At 41.1% G+C, this 27934-nt stretch overlaps 2 protein-coding genes across 7 annotated transcripts in view; one reads left to right on the forward strand and one right to left on the reverse strand.

Moving 5' to 3' along the window:
* The window catches only part of LOC308053761 (P2R1A-PPP2R2A-interacting phosphatase regulator 1), an 18913-nt gene extending 2481 nt beyond the window's left edge, over window positions 1–16432 (reverse strand). Inside the window, exons 1-10 of one of the 3 annotated variants that reach the window (XR_013923789.1) lie at window positions 14211–16432; window positions 10764–10842; window positions 5958–6014; window positions 3882–3925; window positions 3748–3802; window positions 3235–3327; window positions 2630–2718; window positions 1906–1970; window positions 845–941; window positions 216–284 (exon numbers count right to left, since the gene is read on the reverse strand). Coding sequence is in view for 2 of the 3 variants with exons in the window: in XM_080365441.1 (XP_080221567.1) it covers window positions 845–941; window positions 1906–1970; window positions 2630–2718; window positions 3235–3327; window positions 3748–3802; window positions 3882–3925; window positions 5958–6014; window positions 10764–10842; window positions 14211–14962 (1331 nt within the window). In the remaining variant the exon portion in view is untranslated. The remainder of the gene's footprint in view (window positions 1–215; window positions 285–844; window positions 942–1905; window positions 1971–2629; window positions 2719–3234; window positions 3328–3747; window positions 3803–3881; window positions 3926–5957; window positions 6015–10763; window positions 10843–14210) is intronic. The other 2 variants (XM_080365442.1, XM_080365441.1) reach the window with 2 other exon arrangements.
* A 1154-nt stretch (window positions 16433–17586) lies between these two features.
* Window positions 17587–27382, forward strand: PABIR2 (PABIR family member 2; the record flags this gene model as incomplete). Of its 4 annotated transcripts, none has more annotated exons than XM_080365445.1 (10): window positions 17587–18265; window positions 18665–18743; window positions 20087–20143; window positions 20522–20565; window positions 20646–20700; window positions 20927–21028; window positions 22289–22377; window positions 22937–23015; window positions 25452–25548; window positions 26655–26794. In XM_080365445.1, exons 1-9 carry the CDS (start codon window positions 17685–17687, stop codon window positions 25530–25532), a joined length of 1167 nt encoding a protein of 388 aa, XP_080221571.1. In that variant the 5' UTR covers window positions 17587–17684. The 4 variants fall into 4 exon arrangements, with proteins under 4 accessions (XP_080221571.1, XP_080221569.1, XP_080221570.1 ...); XM_080365443.1 differs by having other exon boundaries at window positions 17593–18265; window positions 22954–23015; window positions 26655–27382; XM_080365446.1 differs by having other exon boundaries at window positions 17769–18265; window positions 22951–23015; window positions 26655–27382.
* Window positions 27383–27934: the final 552 nt, after the last annotated feature.

Genomic DNA, 27934 nt, shown 5'->3' on the forward strand with positions numbered 1-27934 from the left:
GGAGAGCTGATGATAAACTGTACGCACTGGAGTTGTACCGTTCACTATGTATTTCACAGGACACAAAATTGTAACTACAGGTGATAATGATCAGTAATAGCATCGAAGTGTTTTTTTTAAAATTACCATCTTCTAAACCAAGATGCAGCAACTGAACCTGCACTGCTGTGCCTGCTGTGGATAGGGTGTGCAAAAATGTGATGTCTTGAAAGTACCTTTAAAACACCTGTTTTATTGCTGCCACTGCAATGGGCTCAAAGCTCGTGCACAGCTATGTACATTAACTGTAAGGCAAAAAGGACAGAAGTACCGTAAACAGCCCTGCCCTGACAGTTGTGTGAGCACTCCCTACGTATTACTGACCTCGTGACTGAAATACTAAATCAAAATCTCTTACTATGCAAAATCATTATGATTTTTTAACCTAGTATTTTTTATCTCTTCCTAGCAGAGAGGGTCAGACAGACTAATTTTCCCATGCGACTAAGAGCAAGGAAAAAGAAAAAAGAAGAAAACCACCCCAATCTACCCACAAGTAATCAAACATGAATGCTAATGCAATTTGAAACTCAATTCCAAAAACTGCCAGCCATGAGGTATCTTTTCCTAAACAGGCCCAACTTCCACATGTGAAGCATGTTAACAGTCAGTCCCAGAAATCATAAAATTGTAGCAAATATTACTCCCTGTTTACTGTGATAATTTCAGTGCTGCAAAATTATGAGATAGCTGTATTAAAAGAACAAAAAACCAAAACCCCCCAACTTCAAGCATAATCATTGCGAGATGAAAAGACTTGTAATGCTTCCGATGAGATCCACACAATAAATAGCAGAGCATTTACCATCCCCCAAGGTCCACCTGATGTGAAACTTCAGGGGAAAGCATGTTGGTGGATCCTTGGAATAATCTTTTTGGATGATCTTCCATCTCTGTTACACCTTTGGTAAGAGATAAGGAGTGATAAAAATTACTACCCATTTAAACTAAAATATACTTCCAATGTACTCTACAGAGTAAACAGAATAGAGGTTCAAACTTATTACAATAGATGAGAGATTATTTTATATGTATAACATAGAAGTTTGATGCTGAAATTTTAAAGACTGTTTCTTGGAAACATTTTACTCCAACCTTCAGTAAAGTTTAGTGACTTATGAACTGAGGTTTAGTTATCAGATATTTATTCTTCAGTAGCAAAGCAAAATCTTTTCGTTTCAGTTTATGCAGCGACCCGTTCACTGACTAGCTCCACCAATGCAGAGAAGCCGAGAATAAGGAAAGCTTGTCTTCCTCTTGCAATCAATAAAAACAAGGTTCAGGATTATCACTAAACTTACATATTGATTCCCAAATACTCTAGAAGAAGGGAGAATAAATATGTGCTTAAACTGGCTATGACAGAAATCTGATAAAAGTACTTTTAAAGTTTTCTCAGAGCCAGAAGTGTTCTGTTACAAAGGTGAGGCATGAACATATGAAAACAGATACAATAAAATTACCAGAAGTTAAACTTGAAGAAAAACTAAGGAAGATAAAGAAACACTTCCCGGTAAAGCTGTAAGGTGTCTACCAGGTCTCTGCATAAGCTTTTGGTTTTGAAGAGTGATTTCAAATCTATAGTACCTGTGTGCTTCAGTTAGCCAGGACTTTCAAAATTTTCTATTTGTTCAGTTAAATATACCAATAGTTGTATTTCTTGTTTTGTTAAGCAGGTTACATTAGTTTTATCAGACTGATATGAATACAGCAATGGAAAGGCATTTGAACAGAACAGCTATTCATTTCATGGAACAGTAAAAACTGATTTGTCTGCTTTATCCCTACCAACCATTATGTTTATTTGGTTATCTGTAACACCTTCTATTTCTAGTCACTCTGAAGCGCCAGCACCAAATACTGTACCTTTTCTTTTTATTGACCCAAGAACACTTGGTCGAATGCAGTTAATTGGACTCTGGCTTCTCCTGCTAAAAAGAAGGCATATGCTATACTGATATCACCACTAATAAAGGAAGACTGAAAACATGTAAAAAAATATACTCTGATAAACTACCAAGTGGAAAACATTAAGAAAATAGGCATTAAACCAGCTTATCCAAAATAAGTCCTTCCCACCCCCCTCCCGAAGACAGACAAGGAAGTATGGACCCTAACAGAAAAAGTTTAATCACATTATTTCACAGCTGGGGCAGTCTAAAAGCCACGTCTAGGCACTGACCAGATCTCAGTCGACAGGCTACTCTGCTGAGCTATTAGGGCCTAATAAAATTTAATTGTTTGCCCACGTCACTCAAAACAACATCCAATGCAGCTAAAACCAGAATCAGAAACAAACTGAATCTGTTTGTTTTGGTTTCATTTTCCCTTCAGATTCAATTCAGTTACATAAATGTGATTAAGAACAATATAGAAACTACACTGAGAAGACAGATGCCACGACGCAGTCCATTTTCCCAGTTTTATGACATGAAGATTTTTAGAGCACTGTAAAATCTAAAGTTTACATGAATATGTAAAGTTGTATTTGTGATTAGAAATAAATTATGTATATAAGTTTCTGGTATTTCAAAAGCCTACTGTGAACAAGCTATGCCAATTTGCTATTATTGACATGATTGGTATTTACCTTGAAAATCGCCTTGTTGGACTTGGGCTAGGACTTGGAGGTAATCCACTGCTACTCACCAAACTTTGCAAAGAGGGTGAGAAACATTGCTGAGAGTAAAACAGTTTGAGTTATTTATGTATAAACACTATCACACCCATATGGTAACAACTGATCCTTATGGCAGGTAAATAAGCAACCCATTAGCAATTTAAGCAACCAGTCAATACGGCTGGGTATACTGAGATACCACTTTTTGTTACTGAGTGTTAAAAAATTGGACAGGTTCATCTTCATGCAGAATACATGCAAACTGAAAAGGATTTATTTTGCAAAATAGGAACGTATGCCCCTTCCTCTTATTCCAACAGGAAGGCAAGTAAAGACTAAGGTCTATTAACCACAGATTAACAGTTGAACAGTCTACAGAAATTCACATCCACAAGATCTGCAACTGCTAGCTGGTATTTTCTGTTTAGGGGTTTTAGGGTTTTTTTGTTTACTCTCTAGTTTCTTGTTTGCAGCTGAGGTAGAAAGGAGCAGGTGGCTTCATCTTTTGCTACTAATTCAGCTGCATGTATTTAGCACTACTCAAGTTAAAGCCATTATTCCCACATTTTGCTCACCTTGCCTATTCCTCTGGTAGGTGAGGGAGCTGGAGAAACTGGGACAAAGTCTACTTGCTTTGGTGATGATGATTTTTCAAAATCATTGTCGCTCTGTGAATAGTACATGTAAATAATCTTATGAGCAAGTACTGCAACATGAAAAGGACTGATTGGTGTGGAATTGAGTACGATTCCAAAGTTATCCTCCACCATGTTAACAATTTTTAGGTAGCCATTTATAAGCTTACACTAAACATCAACAACAGAAAAAGCAGAACATGGAAGAAAATTCGAACAGCCAGACATCCATGCAATTTTCTTTTGACACACCAGCCCAAGGAAACCACATGTATCCTTGAACAACGACAATTCTGGGCCTTGTTAGTGTGAAAAATTGTTGATCAAAAGCAGTGATATACTAACACCTTAATTGCAGGTCAAACTATCAAAGAAAATATTGAGATGACAGAGTCTTTAGTGTCCTGATACTGATAATAGAAATACAAATTAAAGCACGAATGCATGCATTACCAGGCTCAAGCTCTCCTCCCATGAGTGGCTCATCTGCATTGCTACTTGCACTTCCCTATAAAGAAGAAAAGAAATTTAATGCAGTCTTCTATGGGCCCAGGACAATAAGTATTCTAGTTTGCCTTAATGCTTACCTTTCACGTACTGTTTCTCTGTTCATCAAATTCATTCCTTCTTCCTAAAATATTAGCAGATGAAAAATTAGATTTAAAAAAGTGCTTTGCTACAGCAAATCAGAAAAGCTCTAGTTTCATTTCACTTTGGTATGCAGAAAATTTAATTCAACTCAGTTAAGCAACAGTAACCTTAAGCTCTCACTACACAAAAAGGAGCCAGGGGGAGAGGATGGGAAAGAGATATAGCAAAAGAGACCACTGCATAAAAAGTGCTTATGTGAGTTATTTCTCAACCAGCTTTTTTATTTTCATTACTGTTCAAGAGGTAGTTACAAGACTGAACAATGATATTATGAACCAAAAATTCTGCACACTCTAGAGTATCTTTATGCAGACTTGCATAATATTATTTCACAAAATGGAAACTGGTACAGATAATCCTCAAAAGCATGGCTGAATTCTTTACCTTATTCTAACTAACTAGACACTTGTCAGCATTTCATTTGCAATACAGTGCATTGTACACAATGAATTCGGGATTTAGTAGGTTTTTTTCTAAAGTACCCATAAAATATTACTAAAACGGATCAAAGGTGTAAAATTAAACTAAACATTAACACCAAGTTGAAGTACAAACTTGACTCAATCCCCTCGAGATAGATACCATTCCTTAAAACTAACTGAATGCTACCCAGTCTGTTGAGTGAATTAGCGTTCCCTAATTCAGACCAGTTCAAGAATAGAAGTTCAACTAAACATCTTCACAATCTTCATCATATGAAGAGTCTTACTACGTGTAATTATTGCTAAGATTTGAAAGACATCAGAAGTAAATCACACAGGTTCCCATCTCTGCAAGTATACAAGATATGGAATTTCAACTTGTGAATTTAATGATCAAACATAAATTAGAAAATATAATTGCTCACTTTATTAAATGTATGGAACAAGTATGAATACAGAAGTATTTTCCAAAAACTGAATTACCAACTTTATTTCATGTAATATAGCAGAGCCATAGGAGTTTATTCCCTTGCTCTCATCAAATTCACATATTAATCCTAAGCCTTTTTATGTTGATGAAACAGCTCTACAACTGACCTGAGTGCTCAAGTCTCTCTAAGCCAGTAAATAATTTACATAAAAGCAAGCAGTTATTTTCTTCAGGTTTATTATGCATACACCTTAAATACCTGAGATGGGAAGCAGAAATGCCTTCCATCACTTCAGATGGACAGCATTTTCAGGGTATGACAAAGTATTAAATCATTTTCTTAACTTTTCACCCTGTAAAAATCAAGCCTATCCATTGAAAACTAGCAAGCTAAAAAAAAAAAATAATACATATGTATAAAAAAATCAAGCCTCTCCAAGCCAATTTAATAAATATTCTACTGTCAAAAAGTGGACATATAAAATGGAGGAGCCACAAGAGTTTGAGCTTGTTGATTTTAAAACTTGACCCTTGAGACTGTGGTCTTTATCTGGTAGCAGTGCTATTTAAGCCTACGCAGATATTTGCTACACCCCCCCCCTCCCTTCCTAAGTGTTTGCTCTGGTGCCCTTCCCCCTGTGCTCCTGCTGTGACAGCACAAATACAGTGATCTGGATAAGAAAATTATACAGATGAAAAATAGCCCAGCCAGAAGAGTCCAAACTATTTTTTAGCCAGAGTGCTTCCTTATCCAGTTCATTTTCGAGCTGCACAAAAGTCTTGTGGCAACACAAGTTAAGGAACACTTTGTTATTGGCCCTGAATATTTATGCTGGCGCTACTGCCAAAAACTTGATGCAACTACCCTAAGGGTTTACATTAAAGGCTTCCTTTCTAAAATGGCCATTTTAAGATTCCTCTTTCTCCTCAAATCTTCTTCTTACTATAAGATGCGTGCTAACATGAAATTTGCAACTCTGCAGACAAGATACAGCTTTTACTTTTGAGAACACCTTGAAGTGACAGACTGCTGCAGACTCTACTACAGTTTCAAAGTAAAATGTATAATAACCATTTGAAGGACTTACACGTTAACTGCAAATAAACCAACCACCTCTAAAAAATAAAAAAAAAATTAAAAAATTAGAATCTGTGCTTGCCTGTTTGATTTGATGAAGACGGCTGCTAGGAATACGGATAGGAGATGATGGCACAAACTGCAAAACAAAGCCACATACAACTGAAACATGCTTAGAAACTACAGGAGAAGAGAGGGAAAGGTGCAGGAATGTTAGTAGCCATGCTATAGTGCTATCCCAAATGAAAAAAATATTAACAGCACCAAACCATTTATAACGCTCTCAGGATATATAAACTACATTAATTACTTACAAGGACATGATGATATATATTTCCATATTATACTGCTTTGTATGCTCACAGATGGTAATTGGTATCGGTTTGGCTTTCACTTCATTTCCAGGCAACTAGAAGTCACAGCCTTCTCTGCAGAATTAAGCTGTGTTCAACCAGCACACTGCCACTCTTCATATATACAGTTGCATAAATATTTTCATTTAAGTGATTCAGAATATTTTCATTTAAGTGATCCAGAGGACTCCCCAAAGATCCTTTAAAAATACAAACCCAAAACAACGCATTGTGCAAAAAGGTTTCTGGATTGTTGTCTGCCTATAAACAAGTACTTGGACAGGTGAAAAAAAATCAGCTACTAGACAGCTAACAAAGAATTAAAGACCTTCTTTATGGTTTCTCAAAAGCTTCACCAATTGGGGTGAAACCAGAGAAGATGCCACTGAAAATGGTCTTTGTTAATTTTGTCAGTTTTGCGTCAAGATCTCACTGGAATACTAGGATCCAAAACTGCACACTCAAACCCAAGTAATTTATTATTTTACCAAAATATAGTTACCTTTCATGTATTTTCCATCCCTCAAGTATCTGACTGTCATAACCCATTCAGGGATAAAAATTTCCAAGCTACAGCTTTGAACAGAGGTTTAACTTTTTTGCTGTAAGCTGACAACCCCTCCAAAAGACAAGATGTCTTTTTAAGTTGGATGTGCGTTCAGCAAGTAAGGTTTGTGCTATTACTGTTTATATACTTTATGCAGTATGAAGCTTCCTCCCTTCACAAAACAGCTCTTCATTATGCTAGTGCTGGGAAACTAAGAAACATTCAGTTAACCATTTACTGCAACATCTTCATGGAGAACACAAAGATTTTGCGGCCTTACACAAAAGATTACGGTAAGTTATCACAGACTATTAATGCTTCATATATCCAGAATCCTCCCGCTAAAAAAACAAACATCAAGACATCACGCCCTTCCTCTCACAAAAGATACTAGCCCATGAGACTCACACAGAGGATGTCAAATGTTTGTGCCAGAATTTAGTCGTCCTAATATATACTACTGAAGTCTAGTAGCTATAATGTCTTGATTTGCTACTTCTCAAGTCCAGTTTAGGTCAGCTTTACTATTACATCAGGCTCCCCAAAATCCAGTGCACCTAAATAACAACTCCTCCAAGCTGTACCAGCCAACGTGGACCTTGAGTCGACCTCGATTCTCACACAGAGAAAAGGATTCAGACAACAGGACATTCCTGCCTATTCACTCTGTCACTCCACAGTAGAAATTTGTTCCACTCATTCTATTCTAATTTTATGACTGTGCTGCACATACTTTAAGGTTTAACATTAATAGAATATATATGAAACCCATGGCTCACAGTGTAAAATAAAAATAATCAAAAGACAGTTAAGTGTTGTTTTGCAGGATCTAATGCACTGACTACACCCACTAACTCTGAGGATCCTACATCTCATCTCCAACAAGTAATCATCCTTATTTTGTCCGTGCTTAAAATTCACTTTTCCCCATCATAGTCCTTTGATTTAATTCTCCTGAAAAGAAACTTCAGACTTTTTTGAATGGACACTTGCTAAAGCAGACTGAACCATTTGTTAAAATTAAACTACCGAAATCCCCAGTGTTTTAAGTGAGCACAAAGTTTAATAAAAACCATCACAAACTATTAGACTGTCATATGGCAGAGAAACCCCTTCCCCAGTAGGTTAAACAATGTTTTCCACTGAAGGTAAAGTTTCAGAAGCGCCAGCCTGGCAGGCACCACTGCCAAGGTGCCCTGCCCCACGCGCCTCTGCCCTTCCTTCCACTGCCGCCCCTGCAGTGCTCCCTGGCTTCTGCCAACACAGGCATTTCTGGGGCTTCAAATAAACAAATAAATACATCAACCAGCTTTTGCTGAAACAGTACCTAAACATCTAACCACAGGCTAAAACGCTTTGCTTAAACAACAAACCAAAAACCCTAACCACACACAAAAAAACCACCCCAAAACCCTCAAAACATTTATTCACTAGAAGCCACTGATACCTTCTGGAAGGAAATCAACAGCAGACACCGAGCCTAGCTGACCCCTCCTCAGCAATTACATACAGTGTCAGAAACCTGGAGATTAAGTCCCGGCCAAACTGGCATAGCTGCCCCTGCAGTCATCATTACAAAAGAGTTGGAGTCTGAGACTTGGAGAAGCTACCCAAAAAAGAAAAGATTTTAGAATTCAGCTGAGCAACTGGGACAAGCACAATAGCCCTGAAGATGCAGTTAGATAGGATATAACCTTCAGTTACCAGAGTATTTTAGCAACTACCATTGTTTCCATGACAGTGAACACAACACATTATACAATTAATCGAATATTAATATATTGATGTTTGTATCAATATACAAATAATACAAAAAATACAATTATTATACAATTAATACAAAAAACCACCTTTTTTTCCCCCAAGGTTTAACAAAACGTAAAATTTTAGCTGTACTTATAATACTAAATTAACAAAGTTTCAGTCACTTACTGAATCTTTTCACCTCTTTATTAGACCTTACACTGCAATAAAACTTGAGTTAGTTTTCCTAAACACAAAAAAAAAATTTTTGAAGTACATTTTATCCCCTATTTATTGTAAAATCTAATTTACCAAATTAGATGTCATCTAGCTCCTTAGAATATCTCTTCAGATCATAAAACTACACTTACATCTTTGCTACAGCAAGAATACCAAGTGAGGTTGCTTACAGTCCTTAATGCTGAAAGTTTAATTGTTTTCACAAAATCATTTATCTACAGATGATCCTGGTTTAAGACCACAGAAGGATGAGATAATCTCTAAACTCTTTTCCAATTCCATCCTCCCTGACATTTTCAAGAGAACCATAAACTAGACCATAACCAAATAAATATTTCAAAGTGGACCAGGCACTGATCTAGCAGTCAATGGAACACTTGATTTTTAGCATAAGTAAAATAACTGTATTTTGTCAGCACCTGGTCAGCTTGGAGTGAAGAAAGTTAACTTTCAGGATGCTTTTTAATAATCTTAAAGTGAGGTGAAGGGTTAAGGACATCATCCCATGAAGATGGGAACACTGGTTCAGTCCAGAAGGCTGCAGCTTCTGTTAGGGACAGCCAGCCAGAAGAGCTAGCCCATCAGTAAAATAGTCCCTGCTTCCCAGCAAGTTCCAGGCAATGCATCCTAAATTAGCATCTTTTTTGCCCAACAGTTGCGGATCTTCAAGAAGCAAACACAATAAACTGAGATTTTGCTTTTGTTTCTCCTTTCATCTGACCACAGGCATAAACAAATTTAACCTAAGCTGCCACTCTAAAAATGTATATATAAAGAGACTGTTTAAGAAATCTTTACTGTAATACATTCTACCAGGTTTTATACCCTAGCAGGAGAAAGGCTTTTCCACCAGCCTTCCTACACTTTGACATAACTATTCTGGTTCTGATACAGATGCAAACCTTTACTGAAGTAGTTGTCCTGATTTTAAACCAGAATTTTAGCCAAGGGGCATCGGTCGAGAAAATAGGAGAGTAGTATTGTTCAACCAGTAACATGGGGCTAACAAATTCCTTCTAAAGCATCTTCAAAAGGTAATTAAGAAACAGGATAATTGCTGTTAGCATTACAGGGACTTTGTTTCCCATACTTAAAACTTCATACCACTTGTCTCACACTCCAACATAGCTTAACTTTTCCAGAACGTTAATAATCAACTGAATGTAGCTGGGTGTTATCCTGCATCTACTGGCTTCTTAAGGCTGTCTTACGGGAAAAGTTACGTTTCTGGTTATACATATAAGTCTGACCAAAAATTCCTTTTAGGCAGGGGAAATAACTACCCTGTATACCCTAACCATTTAAGGGTTAGCAAACCACACTGTCTATGTGAACCTGTGCAGGTGTTCTAAATCAGTCAAAAGCACACCTTTCTACCACAATTTGTACAATACTAAACCAATACAGTATTTTGTCTGGGCTGCATCACCACGGGTCTAGATTATTATTTTAAAGACTCAGATTTTGGGAGCTGTAATAATAGAAATCAGAGAAAAGTTGAAATCACAAACGAGCATCTGTAAGAGATATGGAATCATTAATTCTGGAAGTCTCAAGATACATGTTCTATCATCCAGTTCCATCTTATTGTATCAAATTGTTGATTACAATGGTCTATACAGTCACTACTATACAGAAGACAAATTAAGATCAGAGCATCACTGTCTTTTTCTAAACATCTGAAATTATTAACACATTGATTACTGAACAACAATACATCCACATATTTAATTTTCTTTGCAAACTACCTTTCTTTATCTTAGAACATATGCTTGCATTTTATGAACAAAGTTATGGTCACAATGAAACGTAAGTACTCTCTAAGGCTAAATGGTCTATAAATAAAATTTCACTATAGCTACAGCATATTAATGTCACAGTCTAGAGCCTTGTTTCTGAAAACACGTGGTATTAGTTTCACAGACTACAATCTCATTTTCTTCTCTAATCCTGTATGCACACTTCTGCTTTGGACCTAATGTGGTTGGTCTAATAGTTTTCTTACCAGACTATGACGATTCATAACTGTGGTACTGTTCCTGCGGGTTCGCAAAACGTTAGCCTGGAACACCTGTAAATTATCGCTGTGAAAAGAAACACTTGTCAAATGCAGAAGCCATCTCCCTCCTATCAAAAAGTACCTCTTAATATAAGCTCAGTTTCAAATGCTATGACAGCTACCATTTCTCGACAAAGCACTCGAGAGACAGATACATAAGAACTCTTCGAGCTTGTTGGCAGAGTGGAAACCAAACTGCTCTTCCCCCAAGTCCCAGCTACCTCAGTAAATGATTTTAATTAATCATACCGAGTCTTCAGAATAAAAGAAAAATTGTTAAGGCTAATCACTTCTGTGGGAATTTATTATGTTTGGAATGGCTGCAGCTTGCACATTGCTTCAAACGTCATTCAACAGAACAAATTTATAAATGTTATATAACTAGCAACTGAAACCACCATAGATAAAATAGAATTAAAAAAAATACAGTATCTTGATAAGTCTTATCACTACAAACACTTAACAAGTTCTGAACTTTTTTCCAAGAGAGGTTAAACTAAACATACACTAAAACCAGTTTTTAAAGCCCTAAGACTTTTGACCACAGTCAGGCTTCTAACCAGGAAGCAGCACATCCATTTAAAAATGCAGGATTAGCTATCTGATATAAAATGAGCTCCTTTCTCAAGGCAACTTTAGTTCTATTGCTTCCTAAAGCAAATTTCACTGGTCAACACCAGTGTAATCATCAACCATTGATCAGCATTTAATGAATGTGACTGCAGAAATTCAGTTTTATGGTTGCTAGAATAAAAATTTTGAGCCACAATCCTACAATCCCCACGCCTAAAATTTACCAGCACAGGCCAAGAGATCCAAATATAAGATTGTAATTAGATCTAAATTACAAGAAGTCACTGGATTGCATCTTCTTGTTTCAGCTGCTAACTTGGGATGAATGAAAGCACTACACAAGTACAATTTCTTAAAACTAATCTGACCAACAGAATTACCTTGTTCTAAAGATTGATAATCATTATGCATTTTCAAGACACAACACTTTCCGAATCCTCCAGTTTAAAATGCACCAGTTAGACACATAAGTTTTAGACCACTTTTAGCTGGTTGTAAATAAAAAACAAACAACGCATACTGTGAAATAAAAGCCAACAGCAACTGGCATATGCACTGTGCCTTTCACCAAGAAGAATGCAAAAACTCTTTCTCCAAAACTTCCAGTACAAATGACCAGACATAATTTACAATTTTCAAAGAGGTTTTACTCAGTTTACACCCACAAGAGATCAAACAGTTGCCATTTCATAGGGGGTGGAACAGGTAAAATTTAAGGGAACCATGACATCATGTTTAGATATGAGATTTACTGGCCGAGGCCAACAGATAAAACTAACTTCTTCTTAGTGTAAGTGTACTGGTTGGTATACAAATGCAACACAAACAGTACATCCTGAAATCAGGGGTCTGAATCAAGAAAAGAGGTTGGAATGATTCTGTAACACGTTACCATAGGCTGAGTTCAATATCCTGTGCTAACTAAAACAGAAGAGAGGGAGAGAAAAAGCTCTGCAGATATCCTTACCTTTAATCTCCCTTGCAAACACATCAGAGATGGTCAGATCTCAGACTTACCTTTCACAGAAAATCCTTACAAATCCTATTGAAAATCAATTTTATTTGGCATGAAAACAAGAGTCAGAAGTTCTGTGCAAGGTAACTTCTGTGATCTAAAATACTGCGCTTAAAAACATTCTCTGGCTCTATGGTAACTCATTCTCCAAGCTCCTTACTAAACCTGTTAATGAAGACGTCAAAACAGGAGGCAAAGTAGAAAAAGCAAGCTGTTCAAGAGTAAGAGCTTTTCTTTCGGTTTACCCAACAAAACCATTCTGGGAAAAACTGAGGTTTCTTGCCAAGAGCTGCAACCTTGCAAAAACAGTATTCTGCTGGAAAATTCCTAATAAACAGGCAAACCCCTGCAACCACCTCAAATTAGTTTAATGACATTTCAGTTTAATTTGTATAAAACCCTAACATATAGCGTATGCACAGTTTTGAGGCAAAAGCTGAGGCTTACCATTCTACCAGCCCGAACCCCGAATGAAACAATTTGTTTACAGCATGGTTATGGGATGCTTATTTTTTTAAAGGAGTAAAGGGTCTCACAGTCCCTAAGAAACAACTTGTGAAAGGCTGAGAAACATCTCACCCCGTTTACAGATAGTTTACCTGGTCAGAAATCTCCCTGAGGAATAACTGCCACTCACAATACTTCTATACTGCATTAAAATGTAAACTAACAGCTGTTTTCTTACGATTGTGTAAAAGAACCACAATTATGTTTACTTAACATTAAGTCATGACTGAACAGGCAAGAATCAGTGTCTTCTCTGAACTGTTAACTCACCGTTAACCATTTGGGTACAAAAGATCTATGAGGTTTGTCACTTGATATCTAGTCCCTTACAGAAACACAAAGTTGAAGAAAAAAACCGAAGTATTTATCACGTATTATACTACATTTAATGAAGTTTATCGTCAATATGCTCTCCCAAACTGCAGACATACTACTAGCAGAAGCACAAGGACTACCTCAGATGGTAGCCACACCATGTAGCTGATGGGGGCACCTCCCAACTGCAGGACAGCCCAGAGGAGGCAAGAAATAGCACCCTGAGTTAGAAACTTACGGAAACACAAAACTATCCAAGAGACCATGCATATCTGAGAGGTTACCCCCTGCCCTTGCCTGGGACTGCCACTGCCTCTGCTCCATCAGCTGCAAGAAAGCTAAACCTGGAACACATGGCAAACATCCAACCCCCTGGCAGGTACCACCTGCCACAGGCCGATGGCAACAGCCTGGCAAAACCGCCTGCACCGCTCCTTGTGTTTCTCCCCAGGACAACTGACACGCTGTTTTACACTAAATGTAAAACTTTTTTCTCTCTCAAGGCGCCATGAAATGACCTTCAACGAATTGACCCGGCTGTTCTGAAGGCATTTACTGCAGTAAGCACACGCGGTGCAGAGGCATTTCGGGGTCGGACTTGAACCATGAGGGAAAACGGCAGGGTCGGTGCTTTATCTACAGCAACGGGCACGGACCTGGCAACACGGCTGTGCGCTCCTCAGCTACACAGCACAGCCGGGTGACAACAAGCCAGGCGTTTTAACGAAGCTACAGCACAGCGGCCGCGGCGCCCTCGCAGCCCCGGGCACCGGGAGGGGCACCTCGCCGAAACGCCCCCGGCCCGGGCTGAGCCCCGCGTCTCCCTGCGGGACGCCGGTGAGGAGCTGCGGCGCCCAGCGGGGGGGCCGGGCAGACACGGGGCAGCCCGCGGGGCGGCAGCCAAGGCGGCCAAACCCCCCGGGCCGGGCCCAGGCGCCGCCGGGGCTGCGGGGCCGCCGCGGGCCGGGCCGCGCCGCGCTCACCTGAGCCCGTGGATGAGGGGGGCGCTGTTGGATCGCCTCAGGCCGCCCCCGTCGCTCGGGGCCGCGGCGCTCCCCGGCGGCAGCTCCAGGTCCAGCTCCATTTTCTCCTGAGCCATCGCGGCAGCGGCGGCTCCGGCTCCTCCCGCTCCGCCGCGATGCCCATTCACTGCCGGCGGCCGCCGCGGCTCCTCATGCCGCCGCTCCCCCCGGCCAGGCGCGGCGCGGCCGCCCCTACAGGCCCCGCGGGCGGCGCCGCAGGCAGAGTCCGGGGGCGCGCCGGGCCCGGCGAGGGGGGCGGCCCCAGCAGCGCCCCATGCCGCGGGCGGCCCCTTCCCCCACCCGCTCTCGCCGATGGACGAGCCGCGCCGGTGCCGCCGCCTCAGGGAACCGAGCGCCTCGGCCCGGAGACCCCCCCGCGGTCGCGCAGCGCGCATGCGCCACAGGAGCCCCCGCACGGCGGGGCCGCGGGGTAACGCGCCTGCGCCCTGCGCCTCCGCGGCGGCCGGGGCTGTGCGGGGCTCGGGGCTGTGCGGGGCTCGGGACGGCCGGCCGGCCGGGTGCGCGGGGGACGCGCCCTTGGAGCTGCTGGTCCCGCCGAGCCGCGTCGGGCCAGGGCAACCACACGTCGCTGGGAGGCGGGCGGGAAAGGCCGAGCCCTCGCCGTGAGGTGAGGGGGCCCCGGGGCCGGCGCGGCTGCCGCAGAGGCACGGGGACCCTGTGCCACAGAAGGCACCTGTACCTTTTTTTTCCATACCATAGTTTCTGTGAAACCGAGTCTAAACGTTCGTGTAGAAAGCCATTCTGCCCTTGTCCACTTGCCATCTTATGATCTATCACCATATACCCGTCCATTTAACTGTAGTTAAATCGTTTTATCTAACTGTAGCTAGGTATGTACAACTCGAATGTAAATATTTTAGGTGTCTAAAGTATGTTCATTAGTACTGCCTTGCTGAGTGCTACAATGCTGACCTTTAAATATTGAACGCTGAGCATCTGGGTTAATACCTAACCATTGCTGCTTCTCAGAAATATGGTTGATTGCTCTTTGCAGGCCCAGACATCCCTTCATCACCTCATATTCCATGTGAGATTTTCAGACAGTCTTTAAGGACAAAAATAACTGGAGAGGAAAGGTAGATTGTAAGTAGCTAAAATGTTTTTTTGTGGGTCACGTGCCTACCGAGGCTAATGGCATTTTGTAACTTTTGAGTGGCTGTGTTTATTTTACCCACAGGGATATTTCCCTGATACTGTCAAATATCTCCTGCATCATTGCCCACAACGTAACTTCATGCCTACCAGTCCCTCTGTACCACTGTACCCACCTATCTTGTCCTCCCAGCCTGTATTTCCCCGCTTTGAATCTCCATCCTTCACCTGTATTGTCCCAAGGCTCTGTTTAACATATACTCTCCTTTCTTAGTCCCTGTTGCCATGGACATTTGCGCTGTTTCTCTAACTCAGCAATCTGTGATTTCGTTTCCATCTTTCACCTCATTCTGTCCCATAGCACAGCTCCCCCACATCCACATCCCTTTTTCTCTGCCTTTTTACCCTTCTTGGGCCTTTGAGGGTCACCTTGACAGTACTCACTTTCTCTTGTAGATATTATTCCTGTGAAGGTTCTCTTGGTTATAGTAAACCGTGGTTGGACAGTAGGCTGATGGTGTTGGTGCCTGGCACTGAAAAATTTGAGTATACGAAGCAGATGTTTTTGAGCTCGCAGCCCCATTTTGGATATTGTTGACTTTTTCCTTAACAGTATTCTGGTACATAGTACTTGAAGCTTTTTTCTGTCCGTAGCGGCAAAGACATAATATCACAACTCCACAATAATCACAAATAGCAAAATCCACATAGTTTGGTGATGTAATCAGATTCTGCAGGTGGCTTTTGTTTTAGCAGAGCCAACATACATGCGAGTAGATTTCCGTTCAGAGCTAGATGCTTTGCTAGATACTGTCATTTTGAATTGCCTTTTGGGCACTCTCCAGCCATGGAGAGTGAAGCTGTGAAAGCTATTACAAGCTACAAAATGCTTGTGCTTAAGCATTAGACAAGGAAAATGGTGCGGGTTCCGTATTAAATGCGCAGTGTTGCTTTTAGGGAATAGTGGCAGAGGAGGTTGATTAACAGTGTTTTCCTTTTGTAGCAGCAGATCTTAATTTTCCAGTGAATCAGACTGATCATAATTCTTAGAAATCAAGCAAAAGAAAGTTTTAGATCTTTGCAGGATGATGGCAATTCTGTATCATTTCACAGGAAGGTGTCATTACTGGCTACAGTATATCACAGCATAAGCGGTGGTACAGGACTGTGAAAGTTTTTTCTTTCTGCAGTAATACAAGGAATTTTCTCCCCAGGTTTTTCAATATAAATACATAATTGAGAAATCTTGAAAATATTTGAAATGTAATCTTGTGGGTCTGTTAACTCATCTCAGGTACTTAATAGGTACAAAGTTCTTCATTAATAGTGTCAGTATAATGCAAGAAATGGGAACAAAAAGTTGATGAGACATATACACTGTCTCTGAAGGTAGAAGAATGGAATATGCTCGAGTCAGTCTTTAACAAAAAATGCAAGGAGGTACCATAATATATAGCAAGCTATATATATGCAGTAGCTCTACTCGGCTATCTAGGAACATCACATCACCTTCAATGATTTTGTAGCAGCACAATAATTCATCTAGCCATGTTCCCATTTAAGAAAGGTGAAATGATTAAAAATCCTAACTTCTCTGTCCTAGCAGTCTCTGTACTTAGTGCACTGGAAAAAGAATTGCTGTTTCCCAGGAGAAAATGAAAGACCTCTTTTAAAATTTGGTGCTGGGAAAGACCCTTGAATAGCCCACGCATATAAGAGACAAATGTCTATGTTGTCGATGTTGCAACTGTCATTACAGAAACGTATTAGAGAATAAAAATCAGTAAGTACAAACTTAGATACTTTGACCACTTAGAATGGAATTGTAGAGGTCGATCTAAAAACCTAAATACTGCCAAGAACTAAAATCACATGTTTCTGAACAAATTTAATGCCAGATTTCTGAGAACAGAGCAGAGGCTGATGTCCTCGTTACAAACGTAGTCTGTTCATTGGGTGGAAAAGACGCGTGATTTCATTGGGAGAGGGAGACCGTAACCCTGGGCAGGGTCGCAAAGCCCTCGCACGGCTGGCGCTGCCTCCCGCCAGGGCAAAACACAAACCCGGCCCCGGACTGACCCGGTTAAGAACACATGGGCCCGAGACGTGGGCCCGCCGTCGGACTCGGCGCCACGCCCCGGCCACGCCCACGCCCCGGCCACGCCCACGCCCCGGCCACGCCCACGCCCGACGCGATCCGACGTCGCGGTGCTCATTGTCCCGTTTCAAACACACGCCCTGCCCCGCCAGCCAATCAGCGCGCGTTCCACGGCCGGAGGTTGTCGGGAGCCCACACGCCGCAGCGGCTGGGGCGCCGGCCCGATGCCGGCCTCGGGGGCATGCGCGGTGCCGGCGGGCGGGCTCAGGGCGCAGGCGCCGGGGAAGGCGGGCAGCGTTGCCTCCGCCCCGCGGTCCGCGCATGCGCGCTGCGCGGCGGCGGGCGCGGGGGGGTCTCCGGTCCGAGGCGCTCGCTCCCTCGCGGAGGCGGCGGCACCGGCGGCGCCACCGTCAGCGGAACAGCGCTCGGCGAGCTCGTCCGTCGGCGAGAGCGAGTGGGGGAAGGGGCCGCCCCCCGGGCCGCCCGCGGCATGGGGCGCTGCTGGGGCCGCCCCCCTCGCCGGGCCCGGCGCGCCCCCGGACTCTGCCTGCGGCGCCGCCCGCGGGGCCTGTAGGGGCGGCCGCGCCGCGCCTGGCCGGGGGGAGCGGCGGCATGAGGAGCCGCGGCGGCCGCCGGCAGTGAATGGGCATCGCGGCGGAGCGGGAGGAGCCGGAGCCGCCGCTGCCGCGATGGCTCAGGAGAAAATGGAGCTGGACCTGGAGCTGCCGCCGGGGAGCGCCGCGGCCCCGAGCGACGGGGGCGGCCTGAGGCGATCCAACAGCGCCCCCCTCATCCACGGGCTCAGGTGAGCGCGGCGCGGCCCGGCCCGCGGCGGCCCCGCAGCCCCGGCGGCGCCTGGGCCCGGCCCGGGGGGCCTCGGCTGCCCGCCGGGCCCTGCGCTGGGGAAGCGCGCCCAGCCCCGCTGCGGGCCCTGCCCGGCCCCCCCCCGCTGGGGGCTGGAGGCCGCTGAACGTGCCGGTGGGTTCGGGGGGCGCTGGGGCCGGGCGGCGGGTTCCTTCGTGCCGCCGTCGGGCCGGTAGCGGGGAAGCGCCTGCCGGGTCCTGCAGGGCAGGCGGTGCTTCTGTGCGGGTAAAAAGGGCGTTTTCAGCGCCCTGGAGACGGGAGGCAGTGCTGGGTGGTTCAAGGAAAGCACACCTCACAGAGTTGTTCACAAAACTTTTTTTTTTTTTTTTTGCCCCTCCAGTGACAGCTCCCAGGTTTTTCAGCCCTACGTGTTGCGAACGCGCAGGAACAGTACGACAGTTATGAGCCGTCACAGTATGGTGAGGAATCTGAAGCATGTTTTGTTTACACCCAACAAGAAATAATTGCGCTGGAGAAATGAAGTTAAACTTGATTTGTATTTGCACTAAACATCCTAGCAAGCTTCCAGGCTGCAGAATATGCGGTTTTTCCCCCGCCCTGCAACCTACAACAAAATAATGGTGGTGTATTAACTCTGTGTCCCCAAGAAGACAGCGGTGGCTTAAGCTGTGTGTAATTCCCAGTATTAAGTTCAGTCTTAAAGTTAATTTGGACCCGACTGTGAGCTGGAAAATGCTGTCACAATTAAAAGTCGTGGAAGGGTGTTTTAAGCTGTTGTAAAAATGGAAGAGAGAGTCATTAGTCTTTGTTGACCTGTTTGTTCAACACTGTCACATTTTTTTTAAAGGCTGAATGCTAAACATCAGAAAATGATTTTAAAAAGAGGAATTTATTTACTGAGTGATACTCTCTCTGTTACAGAAGTCTGGTAGAGTACAGTATTGCAGTTTAACTTTTCAGAGATGTTACATTTGGTTTTTTCACTCTGTCCTTGTCACCTCAGAGATCTACATGCTCTTTTCCACTGAAATTTTTCTTTCTCATCTGACAGTAGTGTAGACTAGGTATATTGCTTTTCTCAAAACCTGTAGAACTTAAAGTCCTGAAATGGGCTTCTTCTGTGTCTTCTATTATGTTCAGAGTAAGCAAGATGAAATTTTAATTCCAGATCTTCTTTTATGAGATTTCTTAAAAATAAGGATGCAAAATTTTGGAGCTCAAGTCAGTAGGTGTTAGAAGTAGACACATGGGCATCTTGAGTGGGAACCGTTCGCACATTTGTATGTGATGGTAGCCAAAGTTCCAGAGGAATAGATGCATAAAATTGCATGCAATTAAACATTTGCAAAAGTAAAGTTTTAGGGATTGTTGTTCAAGACTGAGCTGAAACACTGAGATTTCTACTTTGTAATAGCCAGCTGGCTGAGTAAGTTAGTACAGGAGTTTGTCATCTTACCCTAGGCAGTAGGGCATTGTATAATGTTTGTAGTTTCATTTATAATTATAATACCTCTCTTGTCTAAATGTCATATATAGCTGTTTGTATATTTGAGATGCTAAGCAGTATCTGCTTGCAAGTTTGAGATCCATGTCACTTACTGAGTGATAGAATGAATTTGTAAGTGGTAAAACAAGTCTTTTCTCTTGAAGGTCAATGTTTTCTTTTTGCAACATTGAGTCATCCACATGTAGTTGTACAGCTCATTTTTAATTCACTAAGAATGTATTTGATGGTAAATGGGATGTATGCAAGCTGTTGAGGTGTGATTTAATCACTGTAGTTGTCACTTTTTTTTTTCAGCTGTTGTCATCATCTCCTATTCGTATTCCTAGTAGCCGACTTCATCAGATCAGAAGGGTAAGTATAGTTTTTATCTGTATATTTAGATACAGAACAAAAAGTATTATATAATATTGAAGTACTTACATAATGGGAGTTTCTTTCCTATTGGGTTTTTCAAGTACTAGAGGAAACAAATCTTTTTTTAAGACTTACTTTCAGTGAGATAGCATTCTTGCAAGGCTTATTGTTGTCAAGTTTAAACTACCTTGCGTTTTTGAAGTGTTGTTTCATTCAAGAGAAATGGTGAGCTGGGCTGGTAGCAGTCTTTTCCTGGAGTGGTTCTGCTGTTCCTATTTCAATTCTAATGGCAAATTACTGAATCGCAAGGGTTATTCCAAGTATCGGTGATGAATCCAATGTTACAGGAAAACTTATGACATTTATCTCCTGCAGGAGGAAGGAGTGGATTTAATGAACAGAGAAACAGCACATGAAAGGTGAGTGTTACTGAAACAAGAGGATAAAATAGCCAGAGTTATCCTCTTTGTAGCTACTGATGGGGTTTTTTGTATTCTAGGGAAGTGCAAACAGCAATGCAGATAAGCCAGTCATGGGAGGAAAGCTTGAGCCTGGTAATCTCTTTATAGATGTTTCCTATTTAATTCTACTTTTACACTCAACTGACGAATTTAAGGGAAGGAGAGGAATTAACTGTGAAAATAATTTAAGAAGAACTTAAGTTCATCTGCTGTAGCTATTTTGTGCATTTGGTCTGGTCACTTTCCATTAAAAGGTTGTGCCTTGGATTCTAAGGTAATGTCCTGTGCCAGTGTTGAGTGTGAAACCTTGTATTTACAGAGTGACAATGACTTGGACAAGTCTGAGAAGTCTTCCTCTCCAAAGAGAATAGACTTCATTCCAGTTTCGCCTGCACCTTCACCTACAAGAGGAATAGGAAAGGTAGGATAAGTGAAATAGCAAACTGAGAGAACATTTTAGAACTCTAGGCCCAGGTGAACCGTGACGACACACGTAACTTCACAAATTGTTTGGAAGTTTAAAAAAACCCCAACCAAACAACAACAAACCCCAAACCCACTTTATATTGATTTCTGAGAATCAGATGCTTACCATCTTAGAGCTGCAGAGTTTAAGCAGTGTGTCTGTTCTGTCACACTGAGTGTTGTCAGTTGTTGATATCTGTGCAATGTTTGGACGGGTTAGGGTTCTGTTTCTAGGGAAGCTGGAAGAGGTTGTTAGAGTAATCAGATTAGCGCATGATCTCCAGCTGCTTAAGTTGGGGATGCTGGGGGAGAGGCGACAAAATGGCAGTGTATCATATGTAGATTAAGAGTGTAGGTAAAGACCAGAAGCTGCAAATCTGCATGATGAGGAGGATGGTAGTATGTCCATCAGGGAAAGGAAGGCATGAGCTCACTGTGAGGGGTGACTGGGGCATGCTGAACTTGCCCTAAAGGCTGATGGCAGATGCTGAAGAAGAGGAAGAGGTGGATCTTAAACTACTTTTTCCAGTGAGGATTGGAAAACTGAAATGTAGCATAGAGAAACTGGCAACAGTGTTTAAAGATTGGCTGCTGCATCTTGTTTTCCTCCTCTTCTGTGGCCCTGCTTTTGTACTGCTACTGTTACATTGCGTGCCTCTACTAGTATTGCTGTGTGGAGCAGCCACATACTAGCGCTGGGTAAATGTGCTCCCAACATAACACTGTTGCTGACAGCTGGTCCAGTACCTTTGGAATCTGACTGTAAAGACTTGACAAACATTTTTGTGCTTAGCTATGGGCATTCGTGGCTAAGCTCAAATTAGCTGCGGAACTGCAGAGCTAAATACTCTGGAATTCTGTGTTAAATTTTCAGGTCAGATGTATTTTGAGTAAACTCGTTTGTATAATAAGTTCCTTGAAAGAAGTAAGTCCTGAGGACTGTACTGCTACAGAAACAACTGTCTTGTTTAGAAAACAGTGTCTATTTAAATTTCATATTTCTTGTGCATTTGAATTTTCGGTTAATCTGAGCAGTATTGCATTAACCAGTACATTTTTTGCAAGTTAGGTTGTAATGCTTCTAAGATTGAATTTGGTCATCTCTGCCTTATTCTGTTACTAGCTTTTCTTTAACGGGCTGTTTTGTTTGGAGGGTGGGGTGAAACACCTGAGTAAAAGGAAATTCTGAAGCATCTTGATGTGACTTTTTCTGCAGCAATGTTTTTCACCATCATTGCAAATGTTTGTGAGCAGTAATGGATTACCTCCAAGCCCTATTCCCAGTCCAACAAGGCGATTCTCCAAGTAAGTGACATCTGCAAGTAACAGGTATACATTGTCTTAAATTCCAAGGCTGGCACTAAGTTTAGTTAAATCTGATGTTCAGGCATTTTAATGCCTTTAGAGACTTTAGTTTTACAATAGCTGAAGTATTGCCACGTGAAAATGCTCTGGAATTTCAGCCTTTACCAATGTTAGCTTTATGTGGGTGCTCTTTTAGGGGCCTGTGTCAACTTTAAGCTAGACTTGGTAACTTGTGGGGAAATTTCTAGGTACTTCAAATGAACTTTAACTCTGTCAGCATATTAATTCTATATAGATGTTACACACAATTTAGAAACGAGGATGTGACGCACTAAGGGAGGGAGAAAACCCTAGAAAAAGTTTACTGCAAATTTATGTGGCAGATAACAAGAGTACTGCCTATTAGAGCACATTGTCTATGTATTTAGATTCCCTAAGCCTTCCAGTTGTGCAGGAATAGTTTTTTAAAAAGTGTGTTATATGATGTGGTGGTGGTGATTCGATGCTAGGTATGGTGGTGTTCAGACTTGGAACCTTTACAGGCCTGATTGTGTATCAGTATTCTCTCTCTAGCAGGAGGAGTCAAAGTCCAATCAACTGTATCAGGCCCAGTGTTCTTGGCCCCATTAAAAGAAAAGGTATGTGTATCTACATTATCAGGTGGTTTAATATGGATGTCGTTTTGCAGCTGCATGTACTTCTCTCTTCCATACTTTTTTGTTGTTGTTCTGTAAATATAATGCACATGTATCCCCAGCGAGTTGGAAATTGCCAGCCATAACTAAAAATACAATGTAAAGTAGCTAGTCTAAAACACAAGAATGAAAAACGTTAAAAGCAGCTACTGCTTGAAAGAGGCAAACTTTGAAATGAAAAGCTTCAAATTAAATGTTACGAATATTCGTAAGCCCTGACATTCCTAAGAGTACCACTGTATGGTGCACACCCTTCAGATCATCTTAGGAATGTTGCTTATCGTGCAGTATCTCTAAACTTAGTCCTGAATGTTTGTTTTTACTCTGAAAGTTCAGAAGGTGAGTGTTTAGAGAAATTGAATGGATCAGTGCCCTTTCCTCCTGAAGGGGGAAAACCGCATTCTTTCCTGGAAGTATTCCATATTAAGGATATTGGAATTACATCCCAGAACAAGTCTCCATAGTAGGACCATAGGACTGAGATATTTACAAGTGTGCCTCTAGCTATGCTTATTCTTTCTGAATATTTTTTTTTAACTTGGGCATTCTTAACTGCACCAAAAGCATGCCCTTTTTTTTTTTTTTACAAGACTTATATTTAGCCTTCGAGAAAAGTTACTGTTCGTTGGGGTTTTTTTAGGACTACTTGTCCTGTCATATAAAAGAATGCTATCTAATTTATATTGTGTTAACAGGGGAGAGAGACCAGTTTTCTCATGGATGCCAATTCTATCTTGGCTGTTACTGTCTATGAATTTTGGAGGCATTAAAAATTAAAGAATTGAGCAAAATGGAACAAAAGTTTATCAAGCTCAATGATTAATAGGGAATAGGTATTCATACTGCATTGTTTTATATTAAACATTGTACAATAGACTTTACACAGATTGTGTGAAAACAGGGTGGGTAAAGGGCAGGCTTTCCTTGTCCTATCCAAGTGCTCTTATGGAGCAACTTTTACAAAGTGGAGATAGGAGTTTGCCTTTTTTTACTTGAAATAACAAGGAATATTCAAAATGTTCCTTAATTGTAAAACATCTAATCCATTTAAATGAACCTAATTTCTTTTCCTAAATACATAGTCCTGTTTTCTGAATTTTAGCAGTAGCATTATGGTTTATATTCTACTGATATTACATGGTAACAAATTGACACTGTAATATGTGGGGGGAAGAATAACATTTCACTGCTCTAGGGAATTAATACTGGTGTGCACTGTGTTGTAGCAGTGCAGATTTGTCTTTGTGAAATTTCAAGTAGCAAAAGTTACCCCCCCCCCCAAGTTGTTGGTTTGGGTTTTCTTCATTTTTGTATAAGAAAGTGATCTTATAAATGTTTTTTGCCCATTCTGCTTGATAGTTAGTCTGCTTGCCTGTTAGTCCTACCCTTCAAAGAAGGGAATGTATCCCTGTGGGATAAAGAAATAGGAAATTTTGTGGAGTTATCAGTCTTCTATAAAATGAGTGGTAGTATAATTCTCTTGTGTAACATATCAATACATACTGGTTTGCTATAATGCTTAACCTCTGTCAGCTTTTCAAACTGATGCCACAACTGCTGTGAAGTGTAGGAAAAAGCCAGAAAATTTATTTCCATTTCATACATTTTGTGTTGCCAAACTAAAAATTAAAATATACTGTAGCTGAGAGGGTTTCCTTTTTTTTTTTTTTTAAGCTTGTTATTGGCAAGTTCATGATATTTCCAAATGTTTCTATTGTACAGAAGCTATTCATGAGCTAGCTCATTCTCAGGGCAGATTATACTAAACATATTATATGAATTCTCCCCATCATGTTTAATCTTTTAATGTCAGTAGGTGATTAGAGGTACAAAGATGGTCTGATCCTGACGAGTAAGTGGAAATGCATACACATGCCAAATCTAATCTTCTCAGCTTTTCTGTAAAAGTGTACATATGTATTGGAATTTGTTGTACACAGGAGGGTGAAACTGTGAACCCATCCAGCATTCCTGTTTTCATAATCACTATGAATTTTAATCTCTGTATTTTGGATCATGTCAGTTGCCTCATCTCAGCTGCTTACTTAAAATTAAGTCATAGTAATTAGTTTGCTTTAGATTATTTTATCTGATTGTAGTCCAAGTAGCAAGTGCCTAGTTTTATGTCTTTGAAATCATTGTAGTCCCTCAGATGCTGGTGAAGCATTAGTTAAATTAAGGACAGACTGGATGGTTAAACAACAGCTAGCGCCAAATTAATGACTTACCCAAGTGCTCGGTTGGCTGAATCAGAGGAGTTACGTTACAAATGTAACCTTGCTCTGTTGTGGGACAAACCTCTCTTTTACAATAGACAAATATTAAATGGACATTCCAGAGACTCAAGTGAGTTTTGATTATTTGCACTATTTTCCTTAGGTGAAATGGAAACTGAAAGTCAGCCAAAGAGACTTTTTCAAGGAACAACCAACATGCTTTCTCCAGATGTTACACATCTGACAGATCTCAGTTCATGGTAAAATATTTCATGTGCCCTGAAATACCAAGAACAGGGAATGTGCATTTATCACAATCTTTCTTGTTTTGTGGGGTTGTTTTTTTCCCAGAAAAAAATACATTGCTGTTAGCTTGCATATGCATATTACTGGGAACTATTCCTGTGGTAGTGTAGTGTGACAATGTTCCTGCTCATTTGATTGATTCTTCCTGAGCAGATTCTAGCCTAGATTTTGTGTATCAAAGCTTTTCTACTTAATATTATTGTTACAAAACTCTGTTGGTTCATAAGCAAAGTTACTTTGCCTTAAAGATGCTTCATTGTTACGGTGTGTTGTAGGCAGTGGTAATATAGTATCTGTGGTACTTAACCTGACTATTCAGAAAATGTATGTTTGAACAGTTACTGCAGTTAACTAGTTCATGTGGTTATATTCATGATTTTTTTAGCGTTATGGTTTGTCTCCTTTCTGTACTAGGATCATAAAAAGCTGAATTCTCTTTTATGTCAAGAGACAGATACTAAGTGTTCTAAAATAACAACTCTGTTAATATAATTTCGATTTACCTACAGACTTGAAACTACCTAGAAATACTTTTTTTTGGTGTTGCTTCTAGCTAAATTGCAAAAGCATCAAGTTATGTGCCCTCTGGAATCTTGTATCAAGACTTTAAAATCCAAACACAGGAATTCCTTACCTACAAAGGAAAAATAGGTTTCAAAATCTTGCTTTGAGTGGTGCAACGTTAAAGAACATACTAGCTAATTAACGACATCTTTGCTGCATTGCTGATTAGATTCTTATTATTCCTTTTCTATAACCTTTTAAGGTTACTTTTCTCATTAGTTGTCACCTCCTTTCTATGACTGATGAAAATCACAGTCGTAATTTATTCTGCATGTTAAAAAAAATAAATAAATTCTGCTCCTTATTCCCATAAAGAGCATGAATATATATATAACATGCTACAGAAAACAAGGAGTCTTCAGGGCTGCCAGTCTTGCAGTAAAGACTGAGTGGTAGTATATGTCTCCTACATTTTCTCTACAAAAACGTAGGTGTGTTAGCTTTACACAAAGGCGTCATGCCCATGTTTCTAAATAACCTTTTCCTTTTTCCCCAGCCTCTCTTCAGATATTCTTGATGGGAGTAGCAGCAGTGTTGGCTCTTCCTCTGATTCACTGACTAAAGGCAGCATAACCACAGAGTCTCCAGTAACGTGCTCAAACTCATGTTCTTCATTCATTTTGATGGACGATCTCTCACCTAAGTGACTTAAGTTCTGAGTCAGTGTCTGGCTGTGCTGTTCCCTTACTGTACACTTGTACAGAGAAACGAACTCTGATCCTTGAACCATTAACACGAGGATTATTAAAAGGAAAAATTATTGTAACTGTAATCCTTGGCGACTTTCCAGTGATTTTGATTTATCCATTTAATGAACATTGTAGACCATATTAATGTCTGGTTTTGCAAATTTATTTTTTAAACAAGATGTCTGCTCAGATTATACTAACTTTCTGCTTTCAGGAACTTGCATACACTTTTTGAGTCTGAGAATAGGTATCTACCTATTAGTATTGCAATTTTTAGGACAATATTTATATCATTATCGTGGTCACTATGTCTAGGGAAATAATTTGGTTTGGAAGGATTTGAAAATACTGATTTATTCTCTGGCACTTACACCATTGAGTAAAACTGTTCTCATTGCTTTTTTCAGTCACTAGCCTCAAATTCTCTTACGGAAGGGAGAAAAAACTTCTTAGTGCTGCTAGTCGTTTTTGTTACAGAAGACCACAGTGGTGTGGAAATCTCACGCTCAGATTAAAAAAAAAAAAACCAAAACCATCCCACAACAAAATTAACTAATGACTGGCACTTTTGCCATCAGTGAAGAAATAATAATACTCTACGAACATGATGAAAACAGCTGCATAGTTCTCTCCCCAGATCCTTTATCCTACAGATTGTATGAAATAAGGTCAATATTCAGGAAGATTTGGCCAAGGAAAATTAATCCACGCCTTGATCTAAGACATAGAGTGCAGATAACTAAGTTATTTAAACTACTGTGTAGGAGAACCGTGTATGGCACCATCGATGTCTCCTGTGGCATTGAGGTCATAGGTATTTTTGTGCCTTAGGGGACATTGTTACAAAATTATGGAATGTAAACCAGAGGGGTGGGTGGGAAAAAGTCCTTTGTGTACAGCTTGTTTATAGAGTGCTTACCAGAATCTGTCGTCGATGCTGCTTTCCTTAGTGTTCCTTTCCAAGGTGTGTGCTCCGTTGCAAGGTGCTGTGGGCAGTGGCAACTCCGCTGTGACGCGGCAGCCAAAGTAATACCCTTTGCAGCTGCTGTGTGCGGTGTTTGTGTCTTTGTTGGTCATGAGCAGGGCA

This window comes from Falco punctatus, assembly GCF_963210335.1.
Source record: "Falco punctatus genome assembly, chromosome: 15".
NCBI classification, from domain to species: Eukaryota; Metazoa; Chordata; class Aves; order Falconiformes; family Falconidae; genus Falco; species Falco punctatus.